The sequence below is a fragment of the Eptatretus burgeri genome, chromosome 13 (assembly GCF_056783735.1).
Source record: "Eptatretus burgeri isolate ZD-2024b chromosome 13, Ebu_testis_v1, whole genome shotgun sequence".
Taxonomy (NCBI): domain Eukaryota; kingdom Metazoa; phylum Chordata; class Myxini; order Myxiniformes; family Myxinidae; genus Eptatretus; species Eptatretus burgeri.
The window spans coordinates 23730590-23743089 of NC_140973.1; the positions used below are offsets into that span (position 1 = coordinate 23730590).

Consider the following 12500-nt stretch of genomic DNA (forward strand, 5'->3'; position numbering starts at 1 on the left):
CTTCACTCAAATCCCCCACTCTCTTCCCACGACCCCACTCCCCTCCCATGCCCCCACTCCCTTCCCATGCCCCCACTCCCCTCCCATCCCCCCACAGCCCCCACCCGACTCCCCTCCCCTCCCATGCCCCCACTTCACTCCCCTCCCATGCCCCCACTCCCCCACTCCCCTACTCCCCTCCCCCCGCTCCACTCCCCTCCCCCACTCCCCTTCGCCACTCCCCTCCCCCACTCCCCTCTCCTCCCCCACTCCCCACTCCCCTCCCCCACCCTCCCCTCCACCCCCACTCCCCTCCCCCACCCACTCCTCCACCCCACCCCCACTCTTCTCCCCACCCCTCCACCCCACCCCACGCCCCTCCCCACCCCTCCACCCCACCGCCACCCCTCCACCCCACCCCCACTCCCTCTCCTCCCCCACTCCCCTCCCCTCCCCCACTCCCCTCCCCTCTCCTCCCCCACCCCCTCCCCTCTCCTCCCCCACCCTCCTCCCCCACCCACTCCCCTCCCTCCCCCACCCACTCCCCTCCCCTCCTCCCCCACCCACTCCCCTCCCCTCCCCCACCCACTCCCCTCCCCTCCCCTCCCCCACCCCCATTCCTCCCCCCCCACCCCCACTCCCCTCCCCTCCCCTCCACCCCCACCCCCACTCCCCCACCCCCACTCCCCTCCCCTACTCCCCTCCCCTACTCCCTCCTCCCCCACCCCCACTCCCCTCCCCTACTCCCCTCCCCTCCCCCACCCCCACTCCCCTCCCCTACTCCCCTCCCCTCCCCTCCCCCACTCCCCTCCCCACCCCCTACTCCAACGTACATGTAGATTTTAAAATATTTCTGATTCCCTTCAAACACAAACAGAACCTCCAGTTCTCCTCATTCCTTCATTCCCGCCCGATCTTCATGAAGCTCCTTGTGTGCAGAACGTCCCTCCTGTGTCCAAGTTTCCTTGTGATTTCTTATCCTTTTACTGAGTTTTTTTCATTTCCTTTTCCTCAATTTTAAAGCGTTTTGAGATTTTCCTTCCTTTTCCTAATGAAAAGCGTTTTCTGGTATTAACAAAGTGATGCCATGATGTCTCTGTGCATCACGTGATCTCACACACCGCACCGCGTCATCTGACGCGGGCCAATCGGCGATCCCCATTCAAACTACAGTCCCGCCTCTAATGGTGGCTTGTTTTGAAGTCGTTGAGGGTAAGGAAAGTTTTTTCTCACTCGAACACTGTTTCCCCCTTCATTCAGCTTTCTTTCCTTCGTGTGTCGCGACGGATTGTGGTAAAAACAAGTTTTCTCCCTCCATTCTCAGCGTCACGCTCGGGTTTTTATCTTGTTTAGAGTTATTTCTGACGCTTGGCGGCCTACTCCCCTTGGGATCCCAACCGTGTTTCCTAGTTCTCAGTCCGATCGGTGTGAGTGCCCTCCCTCTCTCCTGGAGCCTCATCGTGTTGTCGAATCGCTTTTGGAATGGAAAAACGTTTTATTATTTATTTATTGTACCTGCGTGGACCATGACGTCAAATAACAGTCTTACCTGTCATGAAAGTCCTGATAACCTGCCCTGAATGGCCATTTGTAAATCGGGTCGTGTGTGTGTGTGTGTGTGTGTGTGTGTGTGTGTGTGTGTGTGTGTGTGTGTGTGTGTGTGTGTGTGTGTTTGTGTGTGTAGGTAGGTGTGTGTGTGTGTAGGTTTGTGTGTGTGTGTAGGTTTGTGTGTGTGTGTGTGTAGGTTTCTGTGTGTGTGTAGGTTTGTGTGTGTGTGTAGGTTTGTGTGTGTGTGTAGGTTTGTGTGTGTGTGTAGGTTTGTGTGTGTGTGTAGGTTTGTGTGTGTGTGTAGGTTTGTGTGTGTGTGTAGGTTTGTGTGTGTGTGTAGGTTTGTGTGTGTGTAGGTTTGTGTGTGTGTGTAGGTTTGTGTGTGTGTGTGTAGGTTTGTGTGTGCGTGTGTAGGTTTGTGTGTGTGTGTGTAGGTTTGTGTGTGTGTGTAGGTTTGTGTGTGTGTAGGTTTGTGTGTGTGTAGGTTTGTGTGTGTGTAGGTTTGTGTGTGTGTAGGTTTGTGTGTGTGTAGGTTTGTGTGTGTGTAGGTTTGTGTGTGTGTAGGTTTGTGTGTGTTTGTGTGTGTGTGTGTTTGTGTGTGTGTGTGTAGGTTTGTGTGTGTTTGTGTGTGTGTGTGTAGGTTTGTGTGTGTGTGTAGGCTTGTGTGTGTGTGAGTGTGTGTAGGTGTGTGTGTGAGTGTGTGTGTGTAGGTGTGTGTGTATGTGTGTGTGTGTAGGTTTGTGTGTGTGTGTGTGTAGTTGTGTGTGTGTGTGTGTGTGTAGGTGTGTGGCTGTGTGTGTGTCTGTGTCTGTGTCTGTGTCTGTGTCTGTGTGTGTGTCTGTGTCTGTGTCTGTGTGTGTGTGTGTGTGTGTGTGTGTGTGTGTGTGTGTGTGTGTGTGTGTGTGTGTGTGTGTGTGTGTGTGGGTTTCTGTGTGTGTGTGTGTGTGTGGTTTCTGTGTGTGTGCGTGTGTGTGCGTTTCTGTGTGTGTGTGTGTGTGTGGGTTTCTGTGTGTGTGTGTGTGTGTGGGTTTCTGTGTGTGTGTGTGTGTGTGTGGGTTTCTGTGTGTGTGGGTTTCTGTGTGTGTGTGTGTGTGTGTGTGTTTCTGTGTGTGTGTGTGTGTGGGTTTCTGTGTGTGTGTGTGTGCGCGCTGCTGACCCCAAGAAGATTAGGATGGGACCTTGGTATGTGGGCAGGGTACCGACACACACTGGCATGCTCTTTTCGAAAGGCCCCTTGACAGCGATAACATTCACAGGTAAATCTTAGCAAAGTCATGTTCCCACCGCACAGTTCCTCCCCTTTTATTTTGGGGGATTTGAGTGAAGTTTATTTTTGCGTACAAGGTCGAGGCTCCTAGAAAAGTGAGAACACACAACGGATCAGAACAAAAGGAACAGCAGGAAGAGATTGGGGAACTTATCGACTTGCACAAGTAGTGAGAGATGTGTGGGAGAATGAGGGGGAGAGAAGGATTCACACGGGAAGCAAACTCCTTGAAAGGAAGAATGATATTTCAGAGAATGTTGAAGTTTGTTCCATAAGTGGCAAAGAAGAGGAATGAGTGATTGGAGGGGAGCATTGATCTTGCATTTTGGGAGTTTCACCAGAAGGGGGTTGATGGTGGACTGCCTTGGGGGGGTCATAGCATGGAAAATGAAGAGGGTGCAAGACCAGAAAGCAGGCGGAATAAGACGGAGAGACCAGCGACCTATCTGTGATGGGAAAGTGGCAGACCCATGGACTTGCCTTCAAAGCTTGAAGATTCCAATGATCTTGAAGGCCTTTGTTTCCACAGCAGCAAGGTGAAGCAGGGGTGCTAGGCCAGAGTGGAGAGCAGTACTCCATCAAGCTGCAGGTGAAGGCCTTGCAGGTACATGAGAGTTCAGGTGTGCTCAGGGAGGAGTTTGAATGATGGAGGATGCCAAGTTGACGGCTGGCTTTGGAGGCCAACTTTGAAATGTGGTTTGCCCAATAATACCGAGGCCCAAGATTTTGAATGACTGAACTTCTTCAAGTCATCGACCCCTCAGTTTCACTCTGCGTTTACCGATCCAAATTCACCATTCACCTCATGATTTTTTTTTCCACAACCTTTCCATGACCTCATCTGGTGAAAACTCTCAAAAAAATAATAATTATTATTATTATAATAAAAACGATCTCTTATAATGCTTCATCTTCCTCTTTCACACGTGTGGTTCTCATTACTGTATCATAATTCACTACTCTTTGTCTATTTAAACCGACTGCTCTCAATTCGACCTTTCCTTCATACCTTGGCTAGAAAACCCAACTGTTACAGCGTTTCTTCTCTCCAATCTCTTAATTCGCCTTTATTACATCCATCAAGAAATGTCTTTTATTGCATTTCCGAACTAAAGATTAAAAACCCCAGTTTGCTATGAATGTTCGGTTTCCTTCAATCATCATTTTTTTTTCCAACCTCAGTGCCATCTCACCCCTCTCACCCCTCACTCTCAAAGCAACCATCACACTCTTCTCCCTCCAAGCCTCCCCTCACCTTTCTCCCTCAACTCTCCCCACTCGCCCTTCTCCCACCATTCACCCCCTCACTCACCCTTCTCATAGTTGCCCCCCTCGCATGCACAAAACTGCCTCCTTCCCCTGCCCTCTCACCTCCATCTCATCACTCCACCTCTTTAAATCTTCAGCTGCCTTCTGCCCTTCTCTTATTACTCCCCACTGTTCCTCAACCCATCACCACAGAGCCTTTTCTCCTCCTCATCCACTCCCCTCCCCCTAGCTCTTCTGCAACCCCCCACACTCTTTCAACAACTCTCCTTTCCTCCCTCCTTCCCTCCCCTGCACCCAAATCCTTAAATTCAATTATATACATCACACCTGATATCCCGCACTTCAAGTATGTACTTCAATTTTAATTAAAATAGTAATTTTGATGATCGGTAATAAATAGAATCCGGATGTTTAGCACGACTGAAGCAGACTTGTCCACCACCCTTATATTCTGTAATAAGACGATGTTGAGTCTCAGTTTTCACGACACACAATTTCGATGAAACTTCGCCACAACCTTCATCACCCGTGATGTACCAAAGTTTGTTCACGCCATTTAAAAATTCGATGTTTATGGGGAGGGGGGAGAGAGAGGGGGGTTGCCCCCCCCATCCCAAAGCAGGTATTTGCTATAACATTTCGTTGTTCGTACATTTCACTGATTCCATCCAACCTTGACTTCCTCCTCAGGATCATCGGTCTACCAGGTGAGCGCCCGGGGGTATTGCCCCTATTTTTTATGATTGTTTGCTTCCAGGATTGAAGGTTAAATGAGCAGATTGAGACAAAAGATGACCGAGTTGGTGAATGCCGTGAATTTGCTTCGTTATTCACACAATAGAGTGAAGATGAGGCCTTTGTTTTGAGGCATGACCTTTGTGCAAGTTGCAATACTCACCAATCACTGGTGATTTCACTCACTCCTGTTGTTAACAAGGCGTTGTTTGTGCTGGGTGCTGTTAGGTGCGGGTGCTGCAGCGCACAATGGCGAATGTGAAAGTAAAAGTTGAAAAGCCGGGTAAGTGGACGGCGTACACACGACGTCGTCTTGCGTCGGTTTGTTGACGGTGTTGGTCTTGATTTCGTATCGTGTTTGCTTCACCCCCCCTCCCCGTGCTCATCTCTTATTAACCGGTCATATCCGTTTCGATGGGCTATCAGACGGATCGATGCTTCAACCTAAATAAAAAAAACACAAAAAAGCAACTTTCCTGTCCCTAAACCACCCAAAATGTTTTTACCTTTCTGTGCCAGCAATGAAGACTTTTTGGTAATGCTCAGAACGAATGAGGGAGGAGTCAAGTACTCCACATTACTTCCCCTGGTGTCTGATTGGGAATTTTTTTTAAAAAATTCTTTATTTTCAAGACCAACAGTATTACAAAATATACTTATTCCATGTTATTGTGGTCAAAAATTATTTGGATAGAAAACTAATTGTGATGTATAAATGACTGACACCGGACACCGCTGAACTTTCTGATTGCTCAGTGTTTTAAAATATTCAAAACTTTATTCATCCGAGCTCAAGATGGGCTTTCTGTAATGAAAGTTTTTCGATACTTCATTGAATTACCTTCAACATCACTTCGAAGCCTTCTTCGTACATCATCCCAGCCTCAGGTGGAGAGGGGTCTGTTTCGAATGACGCACACCTTGAAAGTGCGTGACCTCTAACAATTTCCTTCTTTGTCTTTACCGAAGGTGGACGGAGGTTATGTTTTCACCCCTGTCTGTCTGTCTGTCTGTCTGTGAAGAGGATATCTCAAAAAGTTGTGGACGGATTCAGCCAAAATTTGATGGAGAGGTTTTTAGTGTACGACAAGGACAAAATGATTAGATTTTTGTGAAAATCCAGATCTGGATCTGAGAATTTTAAAACGATTTTCACCATTGAGAGATAGGGCGAAAAACAATACCACAATATCTCAAAAAGTTACGGATGGATTCGGACGAAACTTGGTAAACAGGTGAGATGTGTGACGAGTAGGAAATGATGAGGTTTTAGTGAAGATCTGGATTCGGATCTGAGAATTTAAAGCGATTCTTCTCCATTGTGTGGTTGGACGAAAACAATATATATAACACAATATCTCAAAAAGTTGTGGACAGATTCGGACGAAACTTGGTGGATCGGTTGGGTGTTTGGCAACGACGTCTTCCATTCTGGTGAAGATCCGAATCCGAATTCGAGATTGCTTTAAATATCTTGCGATTCTTCACCTTTGAGATAATGGGGCCAAAACCAGTATGTTGCACGATACTTCAAAAAGTTGTGGACGAGTTATGACAAAACTAGGTGGATGAGTTGGTTCGGTGGCTTGAACATGCCGATTAGATTTTGGTTCAGGTCTGAATCCAGATCCTGCCTATCAGTGGGATACAAAACGTACTGTTGAGTCTGGTGGAGGTATGCGCTCTACCGAATACTGTTCCATTTTTTTTTTTTTTGCCTTCTCAGCTAAAGGAGTGTGTGCGTGCGCGCGTGCGGCAGATTTCACATTTCTGTTATCACGATAACTTGTGAACTACTTGAAGGATTTTGACAAAACTTGGTACAAATATGTATGATGATACAAAGAAGAATCTATTAAATTTTGGGTTCAACAGGTCAAAGGTCATTTGCCCTTTGCTGATCATAACTCAAGTTAGAAGCATCTAATGTGTTCTCTCTTCTACTTATCTCTATATTATATTGAGCTCTCTTTCTCATGGGACCTTCATTTGAGATCAAACGTTAACAATGGGTTGCTATCTAACGTGGGTGGAGGCATATCCATTGGTGCATTCAGGCATTTTCTTCCAAAAAAAGTCTGGGTTCATCCACATTGAAGATCTGTTTTGGATGGTAGCCGCCTTTCTCAATTATTTCATCAAATTGGTCAACAATTTTTTTTCCGCTGTTTCGACGTCCACGCTTGCCGCCTCACCACTGATACTCTGATTATGCAGGTTGAATCTCCGACAAAACCGTTGAAACCATCCATGGCTTGCCGTAAGTATTTCTGTCGATTCTTCGCCTCCGCGTGCCTTCAAAGTCTCAAAGATACTGCGTGCTTTGGCTTGAATTATTAAAAGGCTCATTGGCATTCTTTTTTGTATCTGGTCGTCAAACCAGATCGCCAGTAATCTCTCGATTTCATGAATGAGGCCTTTCCGCTGCCTAGTTATTATGGTTTTAAATCCTGTCGATGCTTTCACTGCCTCTTCCACTCTATCTTTATCCTTCAAGATCGTCGAGTGCGCCAGCTCCAAGTCACGTGCTATCGCTTTAACTTTCTTACCAGCTTCATAGTCATTTATGATCTTCATTTTCATCTCAAGATCGATAGCTTTCCTTTGTTTCTTGGCGCTTCCTCCAGGTGAAGTCATGCTCTTCCTTTTCACCGACATCTTGTACTATGGGGTGCACAATAAAGTACAAATTTATAGACGAAATATGTAGTCTTGGAGATTGCGAACGCTAGTGTAGTGAATACCGACCGACTGCGGGAACGAGACAGACTGAGAAAGGGTGATGGGAGATGGGATGCTTGACGCTGAGACGCTGCGCTGCCGTTTCCACAACCAAAGTTCTCGTACAGCGTACAATACCGACTGGTCGGAGAGCTGGTCGTAAGTCCGCACAGTTATTAAACAGGTCGGTCGGTAAGTGAGGAGTGTCTGTATAGTTTTTGGCCCTATCTCTCAATGGTAAAGAATCACTTTAGAAATTAAACAATTCTCGTATCCAGATCCGGATCCAGATCTTCACCAAAATCGAATCAATTCTTCCTCGGCACACACCCAACGTGTCCACCAAGTTTCAACCGAATCCGTCCACAACTTTTGGAGATATCGTGCTGTATATTGGTTTTACCAATCTCTTAATGGTGAGGAATCGCTTAAAAAAAAAATTCAGATCTGGATTCGGATCTTCACTAAAATTGAATCAACTCTTCCTTGTCACACACACCCAACTTGTCCACCAAGTTTCATCTCAATCAGTCCACAACTTTTTGGGATATCGTTTTTGGCCTATCTCTCAATGGTGAAGAATCACTTTAAAAATTATTGTATCTGGATCCGGATCTTCACCAAAATCTAATCAGTTCTTCCTTATCACACACCGAACCTGCCCAAAATTTCATCTGAATCTGCCCACAACTGTTTGAGATATCCTATGCACAAACAGACAGAGAGGGGTGAAAACATAACCTCCTTCCACCTTCAGTGGCGGAGTTAATTAAGACTAAGATCAGGCTTTTGAGAACAATTATTTCTGCAATATATATATATATATTTTTTTTATATGGATGTGAAACATGGACATTGAATGCTAATACTGAAAGAACATCGACAATTTTGAAATTGAATGTCAGAGGAAAATTTAACGAATTCCATCCACTGCTCAAAGGACGAATATTTCAATAAAACATGAAATAGGTGAAAAAGTTGGCAATAGTGAGACCCTTCTGTCGATTGTTACACAGAGAAAAATTAAAATGGTTCGGCCATGTAACTCACCACAGAGAAAACCTTCCGTTAGCTCTTAATGTAATGTATGCAAGAGTACCAGGTAAAAGAGGAAGAGGTAGACCAAGAAAGTCTTGGATGGGAAATATTAATGAATGGACAGGGCCAAGTTCAGTAAATGCCATGAGAACCGCAGAAAATAGATTAGATTGGCGTTACAAAGTCGAGCCATCTGTAGTGCTACGAGAGGGCAAATTTTATGTTTGAAATGTACAACATCACAGGCGGGGAGTTTGTTTGTCGTGAGAGTTCAGTTGCAGAGCTGCAGGTGTCTGAGATATTGGTAGAGAGGGACAAGGGCATCATCATAACCACAGAGATCTGTGATCAGTCAGGTGTGAGCGAGCGCTGCCGAGCGAACGAGAGGCGTGGGGCCGTCCTTTGCGTCGAGTTCTGGCTTTGAAGAAGAGCTCGCGTTCTCTCGTGGTTTGGCCGTTGTGCGTTGCTGGCCCCAAGCATTTTGATGCATCGTGTTAGAAAAACGGAGTTGCAAAGTTTGTTTTTCTTTCTTGCCTCGTCTGCTCTGCCAGCTCTCGCAATCAGCGATTTTGCAACCGGCCTATAGTGGTCAGCAGTTCGACTAATGGAGCTCATGACATTTAACACCTTTTTGTGCTGCCGTTGTGTTCTAGTGTTTATACATCTGTGCAGAGACTTGGCGAAAAATACAAGTTGGATTTGGATTTGTTTTTTCTTGCTCAATTTAAATCGAGGGATGACAATTCGTACATGCTTGTATTATTATTTTACAACTTGCTTTAGTTTGCATTCATTAAGAAACAGACGCCAAGAGCCGAGATGAGTACAGTTTATGATTGTCATTTGAACCAATTGACATTTATTCGAGGAAGAGCTTTTGTCATGACTTTATGTCGATAAATAAATTGGTTTATTTTATGTAATTCCTTCTTCTATGTATATCCACGCGGTGAGACTGACGTTGATCGGAGTAAAATGTAACTATTCTAGTCACAAGGGTTAAACTGCTCGGCCGTGTTCATGACTGTGGTTGCAGCGAAGGTCTTGATTTCCCTGAGAAAGTCAGTCGGACCTCTGTGATTGTTCCGAAACCCCCAAGTCATGAAAACTTCCTTGTCTGACGGTTTAACGTCAAATAAAGCCGGAGTAATAGAACAGTAACAGCTCATCAAAATGAGTGCGCCTTTCATCCCAACAGTTGAGTGCAAAAAATGATGACTGATGTTGTGGGGAAAAAATAATTGGGTGAAGATCATGTGTCTGTTGTGGTGTAACGCGTGTACGTAATTAAAACGATAACTAGTGTATTGTGGGGTCTTGACGCATATCTTATTTGTACGATTCACAGCGATTGTCCAGAGAAGTTAGACACTTTCCCTCAAAGTTGGTGACGTCTAAATAGACAAATTTTCGATCGCTGAATGTGGAAACAATGATGCCTGCCACATCAGTGCAGAATAAACATGGCGTCTTGCTTTGAAGACAACCGTGATGGAACATTCGACAGGGATGGTGTTGAAGCAAGAATATATATTTTTTTAAAAACTGCAAAGCAAAATGTGCTTTCTCAGTTGGACAGCTTCATTCGCAATACAAGAATGCAATGTTGCGAAACGGACAATGTCTGATCTGAGTATTAAACAGGCATTGTATCTTTTGTCTCGTGGAAGTTGCAAGTGTCCTTCAGGATTGCTGGTCCATGACTTGCTTTTTACTATTCAACGAATGATCATGTTGAGCAATTTATCTGCATGGTGGGGGTAGAGCGGAGGTCGGGTAGCGATTGCCCATGCTCAGCAGATTAAACTGAAACAAGTGGAAGCCCGTGGTAAAAAAATACCACGATATTAAAAAAGGAAGCCTTTTATTCTTTCCCAGGAACGTTTCCGTGTTTCAGGGTGGGACAGACAGAGAGAGAGAGAGACAGAAATACATATCCTGCACGATCCTCACATACTTCTCCACCACTCCCGACTTCCTCATACAATACCACAACTCCTCTCTTGGCACCCCATCATAAGCTTTCTCTAAATCCACAAACACACAATGTAACTCCTTCTGGCCTTCCCCATACTTCTCCATCAACATTCTCAAAGCAAACATCGCATCAGTGGTGCTCTTTCCAGGCATAAACCCATATTGCTGCTCACAAATCGTCACCTCTCCTCTCAACCGAGCTTCCACTACTCTTTCCCACAACTTCATGGTGTGGCTTAACAACTTTATCCCTCTGTAATTTCCACAGCTCTGCACATCACCCTTGTTCTTGAAAATCGGAACCAGTACACTTAATCTCCACTCCTCCGGCATCCTCTCACTTTCCAAGATTTTATTAAACAATCTGGTTAACAACCCCACTGCCTTCTCTAATAAGCACTTCCATGCCTCCACTGGTATACCATCTGGGCCAACCGCCTTTCCACTTTTCATCCTCTTCATAGCAGTCCTCACTTCATCCTTACTGATCCATCCCACTTCCAGATTCACTATCTCTACCTCTTCCAACCTTCTCTCTCTCATTTTCTTCATTCATCAGCTCCTCAAAGTACTCCATCCACCTTCTCAACACACTCTCCTCGCTCGTCAGCACATTCACATTTACGTCCTTTATCACCCTAACCTGCAGCACATCCTTCCCAGCTCGATCCCTCTGTCTTGCCAATCGGTATAAATCCTTTTCCCCTTCTTTTGTATCCAACTTCTCATACAGCTCGTCATATGCCTTTTCCTTGGCCTTAGCCACCTCTCTTTTTGCTTTTCGACGCCACTCCTTGTACTCCTGCCGACTTTCTTCATCTCTCTAACGATCCCACTTCTTTTTCGCCAACCCCTTCTTCCTTATACTTTCCTGTACTTCCTCGTTCCACCACCAAGTCTCCTTATCTTCCTTCCTCTGTCCAGATGTCACACCAAGTACCTTCCTAGCTGTCTCCCTCACCACTTCTGCTGTAGTTGGCCAATCATCCCACCCATCTTTACCACCATCCAACACCTGTCTCACCTCCCTAAATTCCACGCAACACTTCCTCCTTCAGCTTCCACCATCTGGTCCTTGGTTCAGCCCTCGCTCTCTTCCTCAACCTCACCTCCAAAGTCATCCTACAGACCACCAATTGATGCTGTCGAGCTACACTCTCCCCTTCCACCACCTTACAGTCACTAATCTCTTTCAGGTTGCATCTCCTGCTTAAGATGTAATCCACCTGTGTGCACTTTCCTCCACTCTTGTACGTCACCCTGTGTTCCTCCTTCTTCTTGAAATACGTATTTACCACTGCCATTTCCATTCTTTTTCAAACTCTACCACCATTTGCCCTTCCACATTTCTATTGTTGAGACCGTACCTCCCCATCACCTCCTCATCCTCTTTATTCCCTTCCCCAACATGTCCATTGAAATCTGCTCCAATCACCACTCTTTCATCCTTGGATACACTCTCCACCACTTCATCTAACTCACTCCAGAAATCTTCTTTATACTCCATCTCACACCCCATATGTGGGGCATATGCACTGATGACATTCATCATCACCCCTTCAATTTCCAACTTCACACTCATCACTCGGTCAGACACTCTCCTCACCTCCAATACCCTCTTGACATAATCTTCCTTCAGGATTACCCCGACACCATTTCTCCTCCCATCCACACCATGGTAGAACAGTTTGAAACCACCTCCAATGCTCCTAGCCTTACTCCCCATCCACTTGGTCTCTTGTACACACAGTATGTCCACCTTTCTTCTCTCCATCATATCAGCCAACTCTCGCCCTTTGCCAGTCATCGTCCCAACATTCAGAGTTCCAACTCTCACCTCCACACTTCTACCCTTCCCCCTCTCCCACTGCCTCTGGACTCGCCTTCCCCGTCTCCTTCTCCGCCTTCGCTCAGCAGTAGCACAATTTCCACTGGTACCCTGCTGACCTCCGGTACCGGAGGTGGT

The 12500-nt window shown here is 46.1% G+C and overlaps 1 protein-coding gene across 6 annotated transcripts in view; it reads left to right on the forward strand.

Annotated features, from left to right (window-relative positions):
* The first annotated feature begins 904 nt into the window (after positions 1-904).
* Positions 905-12500, forward strand: part of LIN37 (lin-37 DREAM MuvB core complex component) — a 28697-nt gene continuing 17101 nt past the window's right edge. Inside the window, exons 1-2 of one of the 6 annotated variants that reach the window (XM_085851707.1) lie at positions 905-1191; positions 5027-5081. In XM_085851707.1, the coding sequence (XP_085707833.1) occupies positions 5048-5081 (34 nt within the window). In that variant the 5' untranslated portion in view covers positions 905-1191; positions 5027-5047. The remainder of the gene's footprint in view (positions 1192-5026; positions 5082-12500) is intronic. The other 5 variants (XM_085851706.1, XR_015050630.1, XM_085851710.1 and 2 more) reach the window with 5 other exon arrangements.